Source organism: Jatropha curcas, chromosome 4, assembly GCF_041381405.1.
Source record: "Jatropha curcas cultivar XTBG-Jc1 chromosome 4, XTBG_Jcur_1.0, whole genome shotgun sequence".
NCBI lineage: Eukaryota > Viridiplantae > Streptophyta > Magnoliopsida > Malpighiales > Euphorbiaceae > Jatropha > Jatropha curcas.
The window spans coordinates 16,346,562-16,369,291 of record NC_143154.1 but is presented as its reverse complement, the minus strand read 5'-3'; the positions used below and the strand labels follow the sequence as shown (position 1 = coordinate 16,369,291).

The following is a 22,730-nucleotide window of genomic DNA, read 5'->3' as shown; positions in this document are numbered from 1 at the left end:
AAAAAAAAAAAAAAAAAAAAAGAAAACTTAGAATAATGGGAAACACTATATATTGAGGATATTAATATTAATTAAATGAAACATTAATTGATCTTTGCAAATCAATGTGAAAGCTTAAAGGAAATCAAAAATGAGTTAAAAGATGAATGACTTCTCGGTAAAGCACGATTTTACCCGAAAAGCCTGAAAAACGGTAATTTCCGTACGATTTTTACCAAGTGGAGTTTAGAATATTAAATACACTTGGTTTATACCTAATAGGACTAAAGTAAAATGATTAAAAAGATTAGAGTGCCAAAGGATGAAGGGAAAACAAAAGGGAGGATTATAGTGCAATTTGCATTTAAAGGACATGGAAGTAATTTTTAATAAAGTTTATTATATAATTTTATTGAAGAAGAGGAAAGAACCACGACACTTCACTCATTGTTGCAGGCCAAACCGTTCAAGAAGAGAGGAGGAGGATTTTGAGTCAAAACCAAGCAAAAAGAAGGTGAAAATCAAAGAATTTTCAAGTATTTCTTAAGAAAAGGTTAGTTATTTTCACTTCCTCCTTCATTTCTATGGATTACTTTTTGAATTCCATGAACTTTGAAGTGAGGTGCTTGTTTGTGTAATCTGATTTGGTGAAGATGAAGTTATGAGAAGTGATTTTAAGGTGATTTAAGATGATTGAAAGTAGTTATGCATGAATTCAAAGTCTAAGTTGCATAAGTCACCAAGATGGATGATTTTGAGTTTGTTCTTGATATGCCATGAACTAGGGATTCTGATATTCTTATATTATGATGTTATGTAAGTAATAGAAGAGTTGGATTGCATGAATTTGTGCTGGAAGTGAGGTGAGAATGCTTAAACATATATAAATTATTGTTGGACATGTTACAGTTGGGCTGCCTGAAATTCAGCTTCTGTAATTGACCTATTTGACTAAGCAAATGAACTCCAAAATTTATGAAATTTGATATGGTGATAGACTGAGATGTTGGGTAGGTTGTGTTAAAATTTAAAGGCCATTGGATAAAAGGAAATGGAGTTATAAGTAAATTAATACAGGCTGCTCAGCATGAGAAAAATTGAACTTCAGATTCTATAATTATGTCATTTAAAAATAAAAATGAGCTTTAAAAATTATGAAATTTTCCAGAACAGTACCCTAAGATGTTGGGAACATGCTATCAAAATTTCAGGGCAATTGAATATGGGGAATTCAAGATATAGTCAACGCAATACCAGCTACTCAAATGCTGAAATTCTGCATGTCATAAACCTTGAACGAATTTAGCATGCTATTCACTTCTATTGTTTTCATTGTTAGTATTCTGTGTCTAGGATGTGGTTAAGTGTTAGATATGAAGTGTTTCATGCTTAAACTCAGATCATATAACACTTGGACAAGTATAGTGAAAATGAAAGAAAAAGCATGAGACTACATTCTAATGCTTAATTTACATTCTTATAGAAGTGCATGTGTGTACATTGTGTAGTATGATCTTAATGTGAGTATTAATATCATGCTACAGCTGCTGAGAGAAAGGGAGTTGAGGAGAGGGTGATTACTAGAGGAAAAGGGCTAGGGGAGCCATCTAGTTCCGGTTAGTGTATATTATTCCTTTCCTACTTTTATTTAAACAAAATGAAATTGATTTTGCAAAATATTTTCAATGGATTTGCTTTATGAATTATAATTATATTCATAAGTTTTTAAAGAGGAAAAAGATTATTTTGAAAGCATACGACCGAATGATATTTGTAAATGAATTTTATGATTCTTATACTGTGAAAGAGGAGGACGTTGGCCAATTGATATCTGTAGTATGAGGGGTGGCCGTGATTGAATATTTTTAGCAGTGGTTGTGAAATGAAATGTTGTCCATTGTGATTTTAATATTAGTACAAAAATGGAATGGTTTGAAAGTCTTACAGCTGATATAGATATGGTTATTACCCCGAATATCATTTCATTTGTTGAAGTTGATATTACGATCGATTGAACATGGATATCATCACTAGATGATATATAATTGATATGAAATTCTCCCTCCATGTTGAGGTTGTAGATTGCTCCCTCTTCTGTTGAAATCATATCACAGATTGAGGTTGTAGATAGCAGGTCTAGATGTGCACATTAGACACTGATGGCCCTCAGAATTGACTCTATAAAAGCTGTAAAGACCATATTATGAATTGATGATTTAAATGGTATTGATTTATTTTGTTTCTTATTTTCTTTACCATGGTGGATTTATGAATTGTCATTCCTTATTATTTTTATTAGTACACCACTAAGCCATATGCTTAGCGATAGTTGCTTTTGTACTATCGCAGGTAAAGAAAAGGAAAAAGAACCAAGAGAGGATCATTTTTATTTGATGTAGATAGTATGCTACTGATGTAGCTATTGTATATTTGACTTCTTTTGGAATATGTATGATGTATTAAACATTAACAGATCATCTATGTATATTTGAGCAGATTCATGTAAATTATGATTGTATGAATTTGAAAATTTATAGTCTATTAAAGTAATTAATTTCTATTATGTATCTAAGATTTGAACAGAACTCCAATATGTAATTAAATCATCCATGGACTTATGGGTTATGGAACCATTTTATGTTTTTAATAATATGTTTAAGAAATTATATTGAGATTACTAGTTAGTAAATTATAGACATTTCTTTCTAACAGGTGAACGAACCAAAATAAGTTATACATTTAATAACTAAATTATTGCTACAAGATATAAAAAAAAAATGAAGGAAATAAAAAGGTTTAAGTCCCTTGTAGTATACTTAGTAAGCATTTATAAGAATTAAGTGCTTATTAATTATATTACGGGCGACATGCCATGTCTTACAGTAGGGTAAGGTGTGACATGTTTATTTTGGTATCAGAGCAGTTTTAATTGCATATTGGATTATATTTTTACTGAATATAAATGTGTGAAATGTAATCTGCTCAAATATGACATGCGTGTTAATTGTTGGATATCTACATCATACAATATTCTAATACGATGCATGGTTTTCTGTGATAATATACAGAGAGCGTGTTGTTTTTGATCGATAGTATGGAGGGTGTTAGTCGGGGAGATAATTTTAATCCTCTTGAGGAGCAGTCTGAAGCGAGACAGGAAGAGCGTGGTAATGCTCCCAAGCATGCTGATGTCCCTGTTGCGCCAGCTGCTAACCCTATAGCCCAGCAGATGGCTGCGTTATTGAGACAAATGGCGGGTAACTTACAGCAGCAGCCAGTTAGACAGTATGATAAGTTGGTTAAGTATGGGGCCACAGAGTTTTCAGGCACCACTGACCCGATGGTAGCTGAGCAGTGGCTAGAGAGGATTGATAGGGTTTTCTTAAAGCTCCAGTGTGATGATGCTCAGAGGTACGATTATGCAGTCTCTTTACTTCAGGAAGATGCATATGAGTGGTGGAAGACAGTTCCTAGGAGCAGAGTGCAGCCACCAGTTCTGACTTGGACAGACTTCCTGAGGGAGTTTAAGAAAAAGTATGTTCCATCTAGCTATGTGGATGCCAGAATAGAGGAGTTTCTGCAGCTCAGACAGGATCATAGGACTGTAGCTGAGTATGAGAGGGAGTTTACTCGGTTGAGTTATTATGCTGGGAGGATGTTAGTTACAGGTAGGGACAGGTGCAAGAGATTTGAACAGGGATTGAAGCCCAGTATTAAGAGTCATGTGATCGGTTTTGAACATGAGAATTTTTCTGCATTGGTATCACAAGCTTTGAATCAGGAGAAAGTTGATCTAGAAAAGGCTACAGAGGAGAAGAGTGTCAGGAGGACTTTCCCAGTGGCTAGTAGCTCTAGTAGTAAAAAGAGGAGATTCTTCAGTCCATTTCCTCCTAAATCTAGCAGTGTGAGGCCACAGAGCCAGAGACAGTTCAGACCACCATTGCCACCTCCACGAGCTCCTCCAGTTACTCATAGTTGTGTTCATTGTGGTAAATATCATGGCGGAGTGTGTAAGTTGACCACATGAGCATGTTTTAACTGTGGTGAGGTTGGACACTTTGTGAGGGATTGCCCTAAACCGAGAACGACTACAGCATATACAGCTACAGGGGGATCGATTCAAAGACCAGCTGCTAGTTATGGATCTTCTCAGTCTTCAGGCAGAGGTAGGGGCAGCGGTAGAGGTAGCATGTCGGGTAGTCAGGGGACAGTGAATCAATTAGAGCCTATTGGTGTACCAGCTAGAGTTTATGCTATGAGGCAGAGGCATGATGCAGATTCAGCTGATGTAGTGACTGGTATATTTCCTTTATTTAATCATGATGTTTATGTATTGTTTGATCCTGGATCATCTCACTCTTATATTAGTGCTGAGATTTCTTGCTATGCATCTGTTCCTTGTTTGAGATTAGGGTATGAAGTGCTTGTCTCGAGTCCATTAGGACAGGAAGTTATTGTTAACAAATTATATCCTGATTGCCCACTCATAATCCAAGATCATGTATTCCCTTCTGATTTAGTTGAGATGCCTTTCGGAGATTTTGATGTTATTTTGGGCATGGATTGGTTAAAAAAATATCAAGCAGTGGTTGATTGTGACCTTAAGAAGATACTATTTAAACTGCCAGAATATATAGATGTGGTGATACAGGGTGAGAGACAGATACTTCCTTCATCTGTGATAACTGCAGCTTTAGCTCAGAAATTGATCCGTCATGGGTGTGAGGCATACCTAGCTCACATTGTGGACACAAGGGTAGGTACTCCTAGTCTTAAAGACCTTCCTACTGTGTGTGACTTTCCAGATGTTTTTCCAGAAGAGTTACCAGGATTGCCGCCAGAAAGGGAAGTTGAATTTGAGATTGAGGTTATGACAGGGACTCAACCGATCTCCATTACTCCTTACAGGATGGCTCCTGCTGAATTAAAAGAATTGAAAGCACAATTACAGGAATTGCTTGATAAGGGGTTTATTCGTCCTAGTGTGTCACCATGGGGAGCTCCAGTGCTATTTGTAAAGAAGAAAGACGGCGGTTTACGGTTGTGCATTGATTACCGTCAGTTGAATAAGGTCACAGTCAAGAATAAGTATCCTTTGCCAAGGATTGATGATCTCTTTGATCAGCTTCAAGGTGCTTCTGTATTCTCTAAGATAGATTTGAGATCGGGGTATTATCAACTCAGAGTTAAAGAGCAGAGTATTCCTAAGACGGCATTCAGGACTCACTATGGCCATTATGAGTTTCTAGTTATGCCATTCGGATTAACTAATGCTCCAGCAGCATTCATGGCTTTGATGAACACGATCTTCAAACCTTACCTTGACCAATTTGTTGTGGTTTTTATTGATGAGATTCTGGTATATTCCAAAGATAGAGAAGAGCATGATAAGCACCTAAGAATTATTTTTCAAACTCTTCGAGAAAAACAACTTTATGCTAAGTTTTCTAAATGTGAATTCTGGTTAGCACAAGTTGCTTTTCTTGGTCATATTGTATCTGCAGAGGGTATTGCAGTGGATCCTGGTAAGATTGAGGCTATTTCCGGTTGGAAGCCACCTAAGAATGTTTCCGAGATTCGTAGTTTCTTGGGTTTGGCTGGCTATTATCACAAGTTTGTTAAGGGATTTTCTATCATTGCTCTGCCCTTAACTAAACTATTACGGAAGAACGTTAGATTTGAATGGACAGATAAATGTCAAGAGAGCTTTGATAAGCTAAAGAAGTGCTTGACTGAAGCGCCAGTTTTGACTTTACCTAATCCAGGTAAAGAGTTTATTATTTATAGTGATGCTTCTTATAATGGCTTAGGTTGTGTGTTGATGCAGGATAGATATGTTATTGCTTACGCATCACGCCAACTTAAACCACATGAGAGGAATTATCCTACACATGATTTGGAACTTGCAGCCATTGTATTTGCATTGAAGATATGGAGACATTATCTTTATGGTGAGAAATGCTATATCTTCACAGATCATAAAAGTTTGAAGTATCTGGGTACTCAAAGGGAGTTGAATTTGCGACAGAGAAGATGGCTTGAGTTGATAAAAGATTATGACTGTATTATCGATTATCAGCTAGGGAAAGCTAATGTGGTAGCAGATGCACTGAGTCGTAAGACTATTGCTAGCCTGAGGACTACAGCGTTATCTCTAGTCCATGATCTACGGTCTATCAATGCTAAGATTGAGAAGATTTCTCACAATTGGGTGTTAGCTAATCTTCAGGTGAAGCCTTTATTGATTGATCAGATTCGAACAATAATAGTGACTGATGATGAATATCAAAAGATTCTTTCAGAGACACAAGAGGGTAAAAGACCAGATTTTTCTGTCAGTAGAGATGGGTTATTACTATTTTGGGACCGGTTATATGTTCCTTCAGATTTAGATTTGAGACATCTCATTTTGAAGGAAGCACATGATTCTCTATTTGCTATGCATCCAGGCGGGACCAAGATGTATAGGGATTTGAAGAGGAACTATTGGTGGACTGGTATGAAGAAAGATATTGCAGAATTTGTAGCTAAATGCCTAACGTGTCAACAAGTCAAGGCAGAACATCAAGTACCAGCAGGATTACATCATCCACTTCAGATTCCAGAATGGAAATGGGAAAGAGTGACTATGGATTTTCTAATGGGACTTCCACTTACCCAGAAGAAACATGATGCAGTTTGGGTTATTGTGGATAGATTGACGAAGAGTGCTCATTTCCTACCTGTAAGATCAGACTATAGTTTAGAGAAGTTGGCAGAAATGTATATTGGTGAAATAGTTAGACTACATGGAGTGCCAGTATCCATTGTTTCTGATAGAGATCCAAGATTCACATCTAGATTTTGGGCTAGCTTACAGAAAGCCCTGGGCACTAGATTGAATTTTAGTACTGCATTCCATCCTCAGACAGATGGTCAATCTGAGAGGATTATTCAAATATTGGAGGATATGCTTCGAGCTTGTGTTCTTGAGTTTGAAGGTAGTTGGGATAACTATTTGCCTTTGATAGAATTTGCTTATAATAACAGTTACCAGACCAGTATCGGAATGCCTCCATATGAAGCTTTATATGGTAGAAAATGTAGGACACCTCTATGTTGGGATGAAGTTGGTGAAAGGCAATTACTAGGTCCTGAAATTATTCAACAAACAGAAGAAAAGATCAAAGTAATTAAAGAAAAATTGAAGGCAACAACAGATCGACAAAAGTCATATGTGGATCTAAAGAGAAGAGATATAGAGTATAATGTGGGTGATAAAGTATTCCTTAAGGTTTCCCCTTGGAAGCGTGTTATGAGATTTGGTAGAAAGGGAAAATTAAGTCCTCGTTTCATAGGACCTTATGAAATACTTGAGAGGATTGGTCCATTGGCATATAGGTTAGCCTTACCACCAGACCTCGATAAGATTCATAATGTTTTCCATGTTTCTATGCTTCGGCGATATAGATCGGACCCTTCACATATATTGCCTTTAGAATCAATTGAAGTTAATCGAGACGTCACATATGATGAAGAACCAGTGGCTATCCTAGCTAAGGAAATTAAGCAACTTCGGAATAAACAGATTCCCCTAGTTAAGGTGTTATGGCGAAGCCACTCCAGAGAAGAGGCTACTTGGGAACGTGAAGAAGATATGAGAAGACAACATCCACAATTATTCAGCGATCTATAACAGGTAAAAATTTCGAGACGAAATTTCTTTAAGGAGGGAAGAGTTGTAATATCCTCAATTTTGTAGTTCTTTCTATTCTAGGTTTTTCGATGAATTCGGTTATCCGAACAAAAAAAAAAAAAAAAAAAAAAAGAAAACTTAGAATAATGGGAAACACTATATATTGAGGATATTAATATTAATTAAATGAAACATTAATTGATCTTTGCAAATCAATGTGAAAGCTTAAAGGAAATCAAAAATGAGTTAAAAGATGAATGACTTCTCGGTAAAGCACGATTTTACCCGAAAAGCCTGAAAAACGGTAATTTTCGTACGATTTTTACCAAGTGGAGTTTAGAATATTAAATACACTTGGTTTATACCTAATAGGACTAAAGTAAAATGATTAAAAATATTAGAGTGCCAAAGGATGAAGGGAAAACAAAAGGGAGGATTATAGTGCAATTTGCATTTAAAGGACATGGAAGGAATTTTTAATAAAGTTTATTATATAATTTTATTGAAGAAGAGGAAAGAACCACGACACTTCACTCATTGTTGCAGGCCAAACCGTTCAAGAAGAGAGGAGGAGGATTTTGAGTCAAAACCAAGCAAAAAGAAGGTGAAAATCAAAGAATTTTCAAGTATTTCTTAAGAAAAGGTTAGTTATTTTCACTTCCTCCTTCATTTCTATGGATTACTTTTTGAATTCCATGAACTTTGAAGTGAGGTGCTTGTTTGTGTAATCTGATTTGGTGAAGATGAAGTTATGAGAAGTGATTTTAAGGTGATTTAAGATGATTGAAAGTAGTTATGCATGAATTCAAAGTCTAAGTTGCATAAGTCACCAAGATGGATGATTTTGAGTTTGTTCTTGATATGCCATGAACTAGGGATTCTGATATTCTTATATTATGATGTTATGTAAGTAATAGAAGAGTTGGATTGCATGAATTTGTGCTGGAAGTGAGGTGAGAATGCTTAAACATATATAAATTATTGTTGGACATGTTACAGTTGGGCTGCCTGAAATTCAGCTTCTGTAATTGACCTATTTGACTAAGCAAATGAACTCCAAAATTTATGAAATTTGATATGGTGATAGACTGAGATGTTGGGTAGGTTGTGTTAAAATTTAAAGGCCATTGGATAAAAGGAAATGGAGTTATAAGTAAATCAATACAGGCTGCTCAGCATGAGAAAAATTGAACTTCAGATTCTATAATTATGTCATTTAAAAATAAAAATGAGCTTTAAAAATTATGAAATTTTCCAGAACAGTACCCTAAGATGTTGGGAACATGCTATCAAAATTTCAGGGCAATTGAATATGGGGAATTCAAGATATAGTCAACGCAATACCAGCTACTCAAATGCTGAAATTCTGCATGTCATAAACCTTGAACGAATTTAGCATGCTATTCACTTCTATTGTTTTCATTGTTAGTATTCTGTGTCTAGGATGTGGTTAAGTGTTGGATATGAAGTGTTTCATGCTTAAACTCAGATCATATAACACTTGGACAAGTATAGTGAAAATGAAAGAAAAAGCATGAGACTACATTCTAATGCTTAATTTACATTCTTATAGAAGTGCATGTGTGTACATTGTGAAGTATGATCTTAATGTGAGTATTAATATCATGCTACAGCTGCTGAGAGAAAGGGAGTTGAGGAGAGGGTGATTATATTGAGATTACTAGTTAGTAAATTATAGACATTTCTTTCTAACAGGTGAACGAACCAAAATAAGTTATACATTTAATAACTAAATTATTGCTACAAGATATAAAAAAAATGAAGGAAATAAAAAGGTTTAAGTCCCTTGTAGTATACTTAGTAAGCATTTATAAGAATTAAGTGCTTATTAATTATATTACGGGCGACATGCCATGTCTTACAGTAGGGTAAGGTGTGACAATGCAGCCAACTATTTCCCAAGGATATTTGCTTCTTAATACAGCTAAGAAGATATGGGATGCTGCTTCACAAACGTATTCACAAACTGGAAACTATGCTTAGAGGTATGAATTGCGACAGAAAGTTCATGAAACCAAGCAGGAAGATCTGACTATCGCTCAGTATTTTGCTGAACTTAGTGGGTTATGGCAGGAACTGGATTATTATTAAGACTTTCAAGCAAGATGTACTGATGATGTGACTCAAGTTCAGAAGTTGATTGAAGTAGAACGTGTGTATGATTTTCTGGCTGGCCTAAATAACGATTATGATCAGATTTGAGTCCAAGTTCTTGGACAAGATCCTTTTCCATCCTTACGACAAGCATACTCATTTGTACAGCAAGAGGAGACTAGGAGGAACGCTATGGTTCACAGATCTACCATTGACAAAGCAGGGTTGATTGCTAATTCTGCAAGAGAAAAGAGCAGTTCTTCAGATAGAGATCAGTTTTTTTGTGATTATTGCGGTAAGAACAGGCACACTAAGGAGTTCTGCTGGAAATTACATGGACGCCAACTAAGGGACGTGGAGGAAAGCGAGTCAGTTCTTCTAGACCACAGGCACACATATCTGATAGTGGAGCTTTATCTGAGGAACCATCTACTGCTGGAAGCTTTTCTAATAAGGAGATTCAGTCCCTGAAACGATTGTTGTCACAACTTGATTCGTCCTCAACCCAGACTGTTTCAGGTAATGCTTTCCTTACCTTTTTTGCAAAAATTGCAAAACCCTCTTAGGTTATAAATTCAGGAGCAAATAAACATACAACCGGCTCTAAAAAACATTTCCTCACATATTCTAAGTATTAAGGCACAGACAAAATTCGCATTGCGGATGGCTCCTTAGTACCAATTGCTGGCATAGGTTCTATTGACTGTACTTCCAATATTAAACTCTCCCCTGTTCTTCATGTTCCTAGATTTGCTATTAATCTGTTATTTGTTAGCTTAATCACAAAAGCGCTTAATCACAAAAGCACTTAATTGCAAAGTAACTTTTTACCCTACTCATTTTATATTTCAGGAACTAAACACGGGGAGAACGATTGTCATTGGTAGCTTGCGCGATGGACTGTATCTGTTGGATGATGTTTGTCGTTTTTCAAATTCGGGTACCAGTCAAGCTTTGTTAGGAATTTCTAGAAATCCTTCCCATGAAGTTATTCAATGGCATAGGAGATTAGGACATCCCTCTTTTTCTGTTTTAGGACATTTATTTCCCACTTTGTTTGCTAAATGTGATTTTAATTCATTAGTATGTGATGCTTGTGAACTTGCCAAACACACCAGGCATTCTTATTCTCCAATTAATAATAAGAATTTGATTCCTTTTGCTACTATTCATTCTGACGTTTAGGGTCCTACTAAAACTGTCTCTCTTTCTGGTTATAGATGGTTTGTGACTGATTGTTGCACTAGATTGACTTGGGTTTATTTGATGAAAACAAAAAATGAAGTTTTTTCGTGTTTTCAGAACTTCCATAAAATGATTTGTACTCAGTTTGATGCACATGTTAAAATCCTAAGAACTGATAATGGTACTAAATACATGAATGCAATTTTTCGTACCTATTTAGATTCTAATGGTATTACACATCAGACTAGTTGTGTTACTACTAGTGCTCAAAATGGAGTAGCGGAAAGGAAAAATAGACATTTACTGGAAGTAGCTAGGTCCCTTATGTTCACTATGAATCTTCCCAAACCATATTGGGGGATGCTATTTTGACTGTTGCTTACCTTATCAATCGTATGCCTCTTCATACTTTAAATTTTAAAACTCCGTTAGAGGTTTTTCAAGGAAAAAACTCTTATATTGTACCTCCTAAAGTCTTTGGTTGTGTTTGCTTTGTTCATCATAATGGTCTAAGCAAATTAGATCCTATAGCCTTGAAGTGTGTGTTTGTTGGTTACTCTACTACTCAAAAAGGATACAAGTGTTATCATCCTTCTTCTAGGAAATACTTTGTGAGTATGGATGTTACCTTTCAGGAGTTTGAATCTTATTTTCCTTCCCAATCACCTCTTCAGGGGGAGAAATATCAGATGGAAGAGGTGATGGATGACATTTCTTTCCAGGGGGAGATTCCTGCAGACATAGATAGTAAGAAAGAGCAACCACCCAAATCTCTAGGAAGATTGGATAGACCTGATTTAAAAACCTACACACGGCGGACTAATACAGATACAACCATGGAGCATGAGACCTCTGATCAACCGTCCTCTCGAATTTCAGTACCTGAAGATACCGAAGAATAAGAACTTGGTGAGTCTTCTTTAATTCCTGTTGATTCTGATCTTAATCTTGATTCCAGTCTTTCTGACAATGACCTCGATATTCCTATTGCTCTTAGAAAAGGAGTTAGAACATGGACTAAATATCCCATCTCCCATTTTATCTCCTATAATACTCTGTCCCCTTCCTATAGAGCCTTCGTTTTGTCTGTTTCTTCTATTTCTATACCGCAGGATTGGCAAGAGGCATTACAGGACTCAAAATGGAAGGCTACAATGGTTAAGGAGATGAGAGCTTTGGCAAAAAACGAGACATGGGATAATGTAACTCCTCCACAAGGAAAGAAGCCAGTTGGATGTAAAAGGGTGTTCAAAGTTAAACATAGGGCAGATGGTTCAATTGAGAGGTACAAGGCTAGATTGGTAGCCAAAGGATTCAATCAGACCTATGTAGTTGATTATCAGGAAACATTTGCCCCTGTAGCCAAGATGAACACAATAAGAATTTTGTTGTCTTGTGCAGTTAATCTTGACGGGGAGTTACATCAATTTGATGTTAAAAATGCTTTTCTACATGGTGATTTGAAAAAAGAGGTGTATATGGAGATTCCTCCTGGATTTGATGATGACAAAACCCGAGGAAAATTTTGCAAGCTGAAGAAGTCATTATATGGGCTGAAACAATCACCAAGAGCATGGTTCGAAAGGTTTAGTAAAGCTATGGTTTCTTTTGGGTATATTCAGAGCGATGCTTATCATACTTTGTTCATTAAACATCATGAAGGTAAGCTCACATTGCTTATTGTTTATGTTGATGATATAGTGATGACTGGAAATAATGAAGAAGAAATGACTCACTTGAGAAATTTTTTAGTTAGGGAGTTTGAGATTAAGAATTTGGGAAAGTTGAGATATTTCCCTGGAACAGAAGTTGCTAGGTTAGGAAAAGGGATATTTATTTCTCAGAGAAAGTACATCTTTGATCTCCTTAAAGAAACTGGTGTGTTGGGATGTGTAAACCTGCAGAATCACCTATTAAAGCCAATCATAAGCTTCAAGCTGAGTGGGAAGTTCAGTTGATGTTGACAGATATCAGAGATTGGTCGGGAGGTTGATTTACCTTGTCCATACTAGACCAGATATTGCCTATGCTGTAAGTTCAGTGAGTCAGTACATGCATGACCCTCGGGAGTCTCACTTAGAAGCAGTGCATCGAATTCTAAGATATTTTAAATCAGCTCCAAATAGAGGACTTTTATTTTCTAAACATGGCCATTTAACAATAACAGGCTATACAGATGCGGATTGGGCTGGTTCCCTTGATGACTGGAGATCAACCTCAGGTTACTGTGTTTTTGTTGGAGGAAACCTGGTCACATGGAGAAGCAAGAAGCAGGCTATTGTTGCAAGATCTAGTGCAGAAGCTGAATATAAAGCTATGGCACAAGGAATCTGTGAACTTCTATGGTTGCGCAGATTAATAGAAGATTTAAAGTTGGTTGAAACAACAAATATATCCTTAATTTGTGATAGTAAAGCAGCCATCAGTATTATGAATAATCCAGTCCAGCATGATCGAACTAAGCACATAGAGATTGATCGTTACTTTATAAAAGAGAAGATAGTTGAAGGTTTTATAAGTGTCTCCTATATAGCTTCAAAAGAACAACTAACTGATGTTTTCACAAAGGGTTTGCATAGAAGTTGTTTCATCCTTTAGTTTGCAAGTTGGGCATGAGTAACATCTATGCACCAACTTGAAGAGGAGTATTGAAATCTTTATGATTAAAGTAAATATTGTGTTTCCTAGTTTAGGTTTATTCCTAATTAGTGTAAAGATTGTGTTTCCTAATTTAGATTTATTCCTAATTAGTGTAAAGATTGTGTTTCCTAGTTTAGGTTTATTCCTATTTAGATTGCTTTCTGTATTGGAACAATTTTTTGAATATATATTGTGGAGTAGATGTTGAAAAATATAACACAGTTGAAAGAAATAAAACATATTCTTTCCTTTAATTTCTACAAACTTCAATAATACAAACTTCATTGATTTCTTTAACACTTGTATACAAGAGATATTACATAATCTAAGTGCAAAAGAATGGCTTTCTGTCAGCCCGATGCCTAAGCCTTAACTTGCCTTTTAACTTGCTAACCCATACTTAGCTTTTTTAATATTACAAGCAAACTTTATTTTCACCTAACCCCACTAATAGACTTCTTGTCACAACAGGCTTTGTGACAGAAAAACAAAATAGAAATTTCCCTCCAAAAAACTAATTAACTAAAAAGTAAAAGCCAATTTGCAGTTCTCAACAAATCTACTCTTTTAATAAGTCAAGTTACTGAAGCTATCAAAATTAAATGTCAAAAATCAAGAATAGATAGTACCTTCAGCATCAGATTCTTTGCTGACTGCTTAGGCAAACAAGAATCAAGATATTGATACCATGCATAAGAACCAGGGCCATAAAAAAGAAACCCATAAGAAGTCATCCGCAAGGCACGAAGCCAATCATGGTCCAAAAGGATGGCCCCCATAAGATCCTAAGCAACAGAAGTGGGTTAAAATCAAAAATTAAACAGCTGAAAGCACTACTTAGGTAATGCAAAAACATAGGAAAAGGAGAATTTACAGGACTTCCTATGCATCAATTCTAACGATGAGCAAAAATCAATAATATGTGATGAACAGCAGTTGCATGAATAATATGAAACTAAATGTAGCCTCCACTTTTACATAAAGAGTAATGGGGACTATGTCCCCACTTGCAGTACTAGAATTGGAGGCCTCATATGGAAGGGGAAGGCATATTTTGTTTGGTTACCATCATCTATTTAAAAATTGATTGGCAATTGCAATTTCAGCTTATAACTTTATTCGCCACTATTTTATCTTTAACTAATACATACTGTGTTATTTTCACTGGCAATAAATTGAAAATGTCTCATGGCCAATAAGAAATTATGAGAAATGACCGCAACAGTTTTCAGTTTTTTGGTAGATTAGATTTGTTTAAAGGGAAAGGTGTGGAGGCTTGACCTGTTGGCCCCTACATTACAAGACAAACACAAAAACATCAAATGAATAAATAGAACATTTTTTTGATAACATAAAAGAATAAAAAAGAAATTTCATTTCACACCGCCATAAATATTACAGATTTTGAATTAAGAAATCCAAGATAAAAAAACATATCCACACCAAACGTTCATCAGCAGGAAAGAATAAAGCATTTGATAACATAACAGAATAAAAAGAAAACCAAATTGATTTATAAAACCTACAGAAATCGAATATGACTCGTCCTTTCTCTTTCAATAAAAAAAGTAATAAGTTCAGCTAATAAAAACAGAGATACAAGCGTAAGAAAATCATATAGCATTCTATTTGTCCCTCTACTACTAAATAAATTCATTATAATCAAAAAGAAAAACCAACACTATCCTTGTCGTCGCTATAATCATTAGAAGGGAGAACAGAGTTTTGCATTGAGGCTTTATTGTTTAGCCAGCGGTCTCTAACTTGGGCGATTGTGTCTCCAGCAAGTGCGAGAGAACCCGCCGTCACAGCTTGCTTTAAAGGGAACTGGTGACGGCCTCCTGCCACTCCATCAGAGGATTTCGACGCATTACTTTTACAAACTATATGGCTTACGTTTTCTTATTTCCCTGTTCCACCCCCAAAAAAACCCGCCATTGCCACCGCCTAAAGCTTCCATCAACAAGACTCACCCACTGACAAAACCTCGAACGAAATTTTTGTATCCGCCCAACATCCTACAGAAATTCTATTTCGCTATTTTCACCCTTAAAATTTTAGTAAATTCCTCTTTGACTCCTGATATTTAATCACATATTTTAATTGGTCCTATAATTTCAAAAATTAAAAAGAAAATTATAATAATAGTCCCTGTATTTTGTCAAAAAAACCTACTTTATCCTTATTTTTTAAAAGTTAGAATATTATAACTTGTATTTCGAGTTCATTGTACTATATTACCTTTTCATCCAATTTTTATGATTTTATAATATAATCTGAAGAAAAACCTTGAGGTGTTAAAATGGACTATGACAAGCGAACATGATTCATCTAACACGCAAAATAAACGGGTTAGGGTTTATGTTAAATAAATTAGTGTCATAAACGGGTCACCCATTTATGATATGAATATAAATGTGTCGTGTCACGGGTTGACACACGGATTAGGTGAGTGACCCGTTTATTTAAAGGTAAAGAGATAGTTTTAGTGTAAAATATAAATATCTAACTAAAATCCTATTTAAAATTTATTATTGTATTAAGTTTTTGTTATTTTTGTTATGAATCTTAGAGAATCTATAAATTTTATATCTAAAAATTTATTTTTAAATATTGATTTGAGTAAATAGGCTAAAACTTAAAAATATCATAAATAGGCTAAGTGGGTTGTATATGGTCAACACAACTTACTTAACCTGTTTATGCTATTAGGCGGGTTACAAGTGTCGTGTTCGTGTCACCTGCCCAATTTTCATATTGTGTTCGTGTTGCGAAATTTGACACGATTATTAAATGAGTTGTGATCATGTTGACTCTAATCGTGCCGCGTGTTAGGCGAATCTCCTTGTTGAACCCAACACATGAATCCACTTTAACACCCTTAGGAAAACCTAACAAAATAAGGACAAAGAAGAAAAAAATTTTCACCAAAATACCCTTTTCATCTTACTCTTTTTGATTGTTTAGTTATTGAAAAAAATATAGCATCCAAGAAAACGCATATCAATTTTCAAGGACTCAATCTGGGGTTCATTACCACTACTATAACTACCACAATGAGATTCAGCTCTAGTACTTTTGGATCCGCATCTAGATAGTCGAAACGTTGATAACTCAATTCAAAAATCCAATTATTCCAACATGCTTTCTAACTTCAATGGTTAATTCACAAATTCAACTCAATTACTATTCGGTGCTTGGATTATATGGTGATGCTTAGTGAAAGCTCGCTCTGGTAATTTAAATCAATCTTGTTGTATTATTTTCTATTTTAATTTGTTTTTAGGATGGCAAGTTTTTAAATGCAATGTTTTTCTAATATTAGAATTCAGGCATTGAAAAAATGGCATCCAGACAGGTGGATGGAAGAACCATGGGTATGCTCTTAAACAACATTGTATTTTTTTTTTTTTTTACAATTTCATTAACGATTCCAAATTGATAATTGAGAAAATTATTTTTGAGTCCCTAAGGTTTTATAAAATATATTAGTTCGTCCTCACTGTTTGTACAAATTATTCCACAATCCTTACCATCTGATTCTTTAGTCCTTCCGTCGAAAAGTAACATTTTTTTTGTTAATCTTTTGTAAAGAGACAAAAATACCCTCATTATATCATGTAAATGGTACAATGAATAAATTAAAAATAATAAAAAAATCAACAACTATAAAAATATTAATTTAACATCCTAACACCATGTATCCAAGGATAAATAGTGCTAAGATGATATATAACATATCACACAGATCTTTTAGTAGAGGTATAAGTCACACCATGTATTGGGCAATAGAAATCAGTGTCGGAAAATTTCTTACTTTTCACATACAGTCATATATGTTTATACACATAACAAAATCTAGCGCATGAATATCTTATTACATGGTGGACTATAAGGAGTACAAACTCCAACATATTAAGTACACAAATATGAGAAGTTGATTTATGCAAACACAACTTATCCCGATCTTGGTTCCGTTTATGTCTGTCTAAACAGAAGGAAATTCGACCACTACTGCCTCCTAGCCAAAATTTGAAAAACATTAGCATTTTATATGAGATGCTTCTTAGTGAGTAAAAACCATCATAAATGATTGTTTTATAACATAGTATATCACAAGCATCTCAAATAGAGCACATAGTGCACTCTAAATAATCTAAACATTTTAAACTCCTCGGGCATCAATGCCCAGCATCAATCATTATCAGATATTAATAATTATTCATCAAATCATTCACTACAATAGTGTATAGATATCACATCATTCCCATTGACAGAAATTTAGATCACAGTTATACAATGAATCACAGATACGATGTTATAGAGACATATTTCAGAAATATGATGTAGATGATTGTCAGATTATTTATATTATGACTTATCAAACCAAACTCGCCCCCGGGTATTAGATAACAGATTTCAAATATCAAATTTAGCTGGCCAGCTTTAAGATTATATTTTTGAGCATGCATCTCCAGATTTCAGATTTATGAGCATGCAGCTCCAGATACAGATCAGATTTACAAGTTGGCAATGACAGTCACATCTTTCACTTATCTTAGATGCATAATTAACATAATTACACTCATGGATTAGGCTCACAGGCCTCAAATTATACATACCTTTTACTTAATTTGTCACCTTTAAGTATCACATCATACTTATTTCAAAGCAGTATATCAAATACAATGTATTGTCGTAACAGATATCTCAAATAAACATTGGTCACATATTAGGCTAATTGGCCTCAAGATAGTACATGCCCTTTGCTTAGCTTGCCTTTTTCTAGGATAAGAATCATGTTCTTATCATTCCAAGATATCAAATATAGCAGGTGCCATAACAAATGTTGAAAGCATTCATTCATCATATATAATTAAATATTAGATGATTTTACTCAGAGTATATAATGTAATGGTATCAAAGCTTAGAAGAGTCTCCTCCACTTCCTTCTAGGACCCTTTTACATATATGAGTAAGCAAGCACCTCAATACTCATTTAGGCATTTAATCAAACACTTGATGCGCATGACTTCAATGCATAAAATTTTTATTCCTCCTTGTATTTTAAATTTCCAGAGAATTCCATGTATTCTCCAACAATAATCTTATAATCTTGTAATCTCAACTCAATCAACTATTCATCAATTAACATCATTAAAATTCATCAAACATAACACCATTTAATGAATATTTCTTAAATTCCTCAAACTTTCATAACCATATAAATATGGTAACTGTTGGCTCAAGGGTCAATTTTATCTTGAGATTTTGATGATTAAGCAAAACAAATAAATTTAATTATTTATACTAATATTATTTTATGCAAATTTATTTATGTTTAAGGAAAATAATAAACAAGTCAAATTCCTACAAATCCAAGATTAATTGGAGATCATGAACACCATTGAAGATTTTAGTGGTTAGCATTTTACGATTTGTTGTAGGATAAAGAGAATATTCATTTATAAGCACAACAATATTTTTTCTCTCTTTCTCAAAAATAATTTTCGAAAAGTTTCCTTAAAAGTCAAAAATCTCGTTCTTAAATTCACTTACCTAAATGAAAGAGATTTTGTCTTAATCATTTTTGGTAACAAATTTTTGAAAAAGATTTTTATACTTTTCATTTTCAGAAACTATCTTTTTAAAGATCTTGCTTTTATTCGCTTACCTAAATGAAAGAGATTTTATCTTAATCATTTTTGGTAATAAAATATTTTGAAAAAGATTTTTAAATTTTTATTTTTGGAAACTATTTTTAAGGAAAGTCCAAAATCTTGTTACCTTGAAAGAAAAGATTTTGACTCAAAACATTTTTGGCAACAAGATTTTCGTATCTTCTAGTCTTGGGAAGTCAAAATTCTTATTTAAAAACTAAAGATTTTACTTTCTAAAACGGGATTTTCATCCCTCTCTATAAAAGGCGTCTTTCCCTTGTAAAAGACGTGGATTTTTGTTTTAAGAGTATAAGTCCATTGATCAAATATTTTAATCTCTCAAAACTTGCTCTTAACCCCCTTATTTCTTTTCATCTTATTGCTTCAGGAATTATTTTTAAGAGAAAAGAAAAATTTTATAACAACTAATTTTGAAAAACAGTTTTGTTCTTTAAAATGGTTTTCTAATCTTGATTTCTATTTTTCCTGTACTTACATTTGCATTTCTCACTATCTATATAGATTCTGCAATCTGTTGTAGACAGGTTTTTATTTGAAAAACTTTTGTATAATAGTTTAAGTGAAAAGCTACTGTGAAATAGGTTATCAATAGACCTTCTCCGTGTGTGGGATTTTAATGTCTTGATTTGAGTTTCTGTTCTCTACAAAAACAGAAAGGGTTGAGGTTGCCTAGAACCTTTAAAAAATCTAGTGGGACAAAGGGTAGATCTAGGTGTTGATCTATGCCTTGTACTGTTGGTTTGTCTCTTACCCTTAAAAATAGATAACATAGTGGAGGATCTCAAGATGAATCTTGGGGAGTGAATGTAGGCGAGTTAGTGTTGGAACACTATAAATCGCTGTGTTAATCTTTTTACTCTCTGAAGTTCTGCTTGATACAATTTTACTTACACTTTTGTTAATCTTTTAGAAATGCTAAGTTGTTAATAGTTTTATTGTTCTAAACTCGAATAAGCTTTATCTTTATCGAACATTAGCACTCAGGATTTCTACATTGTGAAAATACCAAATTCTAATATGTTCTTCTAGATTCAATATATTTCACAATTTTTTAATCAATTTTCTTAGTTTACTTAAGGCTTTGTGAAGCAGTTCAGAAATTCAATAACTGTCTCTCACATACTCTTTAATATTTGTCTAAACTTTATGAGGTAGTTCAGAAACATAATAACTTTCCTTCATAAAGTCATTCTGAAATTAATTAAGATATTGTGAAGTAGTTCTAATCAATAGCTGCTCTTTACAAAGTGTTTCTATTTTCTGCATAGAGCTTTGTGAGGAAGTTCTAATCTTAATAACTTACTCTCACAAATGCATTTTATTTTCGCTGCAACAGAATTCTAATTTTGTTTTTGATAGGTAAATTTAATTTTTAGAAAACCCAATTCACTCCCCCTCTTGGGTTGTGCCATACATATACGGGACCCATAATAACTTCAATTTAAACACCATTGTTTTCAAACTAACAATTAATAACATCATTAAAATGCTTAAGTAACTAATTAAACTCAACAATTCATATTGAGAACATCATCTTTATAATCATCCTCAAGTGGCAGAATCTTCCCTGATTTTTCTTAATTCAAGCAAATTAAAGTTCAATTCATAGTTTATATAATTAATACCAACTAATTAACACTTAAAATCATGTTCATCAAAATCAATCTTTCCTTTAAAATCTCCTATTTTAAACTCTAAGCATATCTTCTTTAAATCATGCAAATAACTTAGATTAAATAAAGATTAACTCACCTTTGATTATTTTTAGAAAAAACCCTTTGATTTCAAGTGTTAATTGCAAGAGAACTCAACTTTTCTCCTTCTTCTCTTTCTCCTCTCTTTAAGTTTTGGCCCCTTCTTTCTCTCCTCTCTATTTGCTTTGTTCTTGATCAATATCTCTTCCTTATGGTTTATATATATCAATTACTCATTGTGCAAGTCACATGACCACCCATTTCTCCCTTAACTCCTCAAAGTTCCACTTATTCATGCTTTTACCCACACTTGTAATCATAATTTTTCTTTTATACTAATCAAGTCCATAATCCTTCATTAACAATTAATCTTATTTAGGCCTCAATTAAACATCTTAGATGATTTAACATCACATCATTAAGTACTTAATTGGGATACTAATTGAGGTTGCAATATCCTCAATTTGGTTGTTCTAAAAATTCTAGTTATCTTGTTAATTAACATTATCTGAATAGCGATAATAATTGAGATTATCTTAATTTTAATATGTAGAACTATTAATTGGAAGTTATAATACAAATCAAAGTTAAGTTATGCCATGAGATCAAATTGGAAAAATGTTAAATGAGCTTAAATTTTGACGATCAGAATCTAGCACGTGAAGCTCCTTAAGCTAGCACATTGATTTATCATTTAATGGATTGATTATTGAACACCTAAGAAATATTATTAAGGTTTAATTAGAATTAAACTAAAGTAATCAAAAATATTAGGTGCAATTGTATGAAAAGAGAAACTGTGAATACCCAAATTTTGAGGCTCAAAAGCCTATTTTCCCGGACTGCAAACAGTCCGGCCGGATTGGAGGCCGTTCGGAAAGTTCATCGAAAGTATGCCAATATGGTACTTGAAACGTCTGGAAAATTGCGAGGATCGCAAAACTGGTCCCGGAATATTTTTTGGAGGTCGGAAACTCCCGGAAAAGCCTCCAGAACGAAAAGAATAGCAAGTCCGCTGGCCCCGGCGGCGGCTGCTGCTGCCGCGAGTGCCGCCGGCCACCGGCGGCGCCGGCAAGGGCGGCGGTGGCCGCCCTCCAGCCCGATTTTTCCTTATAAATACAGCCCCAGCACTCCGTTTTTACTCACTCAGTCTGTGTTGACGGACGCTCCTTCTCCCTTACGCTCCTTGCGATTCTTTTACTGCTTTTCTGCATTTTAATATAGGCTTTTTACTACTCTGCTGTTGTGATATTTGGCCACTTAAATTAAATTAAATTAATTAATATTCCCCTAACGAGGAGCTTAATCTGGAGTTTTCAAGCTGAAGCTTAGAAGCGGTCATCGATTAACTCAGGTAATAACTAAACCCTGTCTATTTAATTTCAGCATTTCATGCATATTTCTCTTCTACTCCTAATTCTACAACTGCATTCACACCACCATAATCATTTTGGCAGCAAACTGCCTTAATTAAATATGATTAAGCTTAAATGCCTGGTTAATTCATAATCGTGGTATTAAAGCCTAAATCCGACAATATTGGCTAAAGTATCTAGTCAATTAATGACTATGGTATAATCGCCTTATTTCGAACAGTCCGGCTTAAGTCCAATTAATCAATAATTGTGGCTAAATAGCCTTAATTAAACACATTTTTTTGGCAATAAATTGCCTACATTGCAATTCAATTGATCACTTTTGGCAAATAAATTGCCTATAAGTAGATTAATCTTTTTTTTTAGCGACAAATCGCTTAAATCA

The 22,730-nt window shown here is 34.3% G+C and overlaps 1 protein-coding gene, 1 long non-coding RNA gene and 1 pseudogene across 2 annotated transcripts; 2 read left to right on the top strand and 1 right to left on the bottom strand.

The window, feature by feature from the left end:
• LOC149496890 (uncharacterized) overlaps nt 1-15,677 on the bottom strand; it is a 34,214-nt pseudogene extending 18,537 nt beyond the window's left edge.
• Nucleotides 410-2,505, top strand: LOC105635763 (uncharacterized). The gene is made up of 3 exons (XR_016320616.1): nt 410-532; nt 1,524-1,595; nt 2,329-2,505. It is a non-coding gene; the product is annotated as an uncharacterized LOC105635763 (long non-coding RNA).
• On the top strand, nt 3,074-4,006 carry LOC149496891 (uncharacterized). The gene has a single exon (XM_089720379.1). The coding sequence runs from the start codon at nt 3,074-3,076 to the stop codon at nt 4,004-4,006; it is 933 nt and encodes a 310-aa protein (XP_089576505.1).
• Nucleotides 15,678-22,730: the final 7,053 nt, after the last annotated feature.

Excerpts from the sequence above, each read along its gene's own strand:
- LOC149496891 (XM_089720379.1), top strand. The coding sequence starts at position 3,074 with ATGGAGGGTGTTAGTCGGGGAGATAATTTTAATCCTCTTGAGGAGCAG.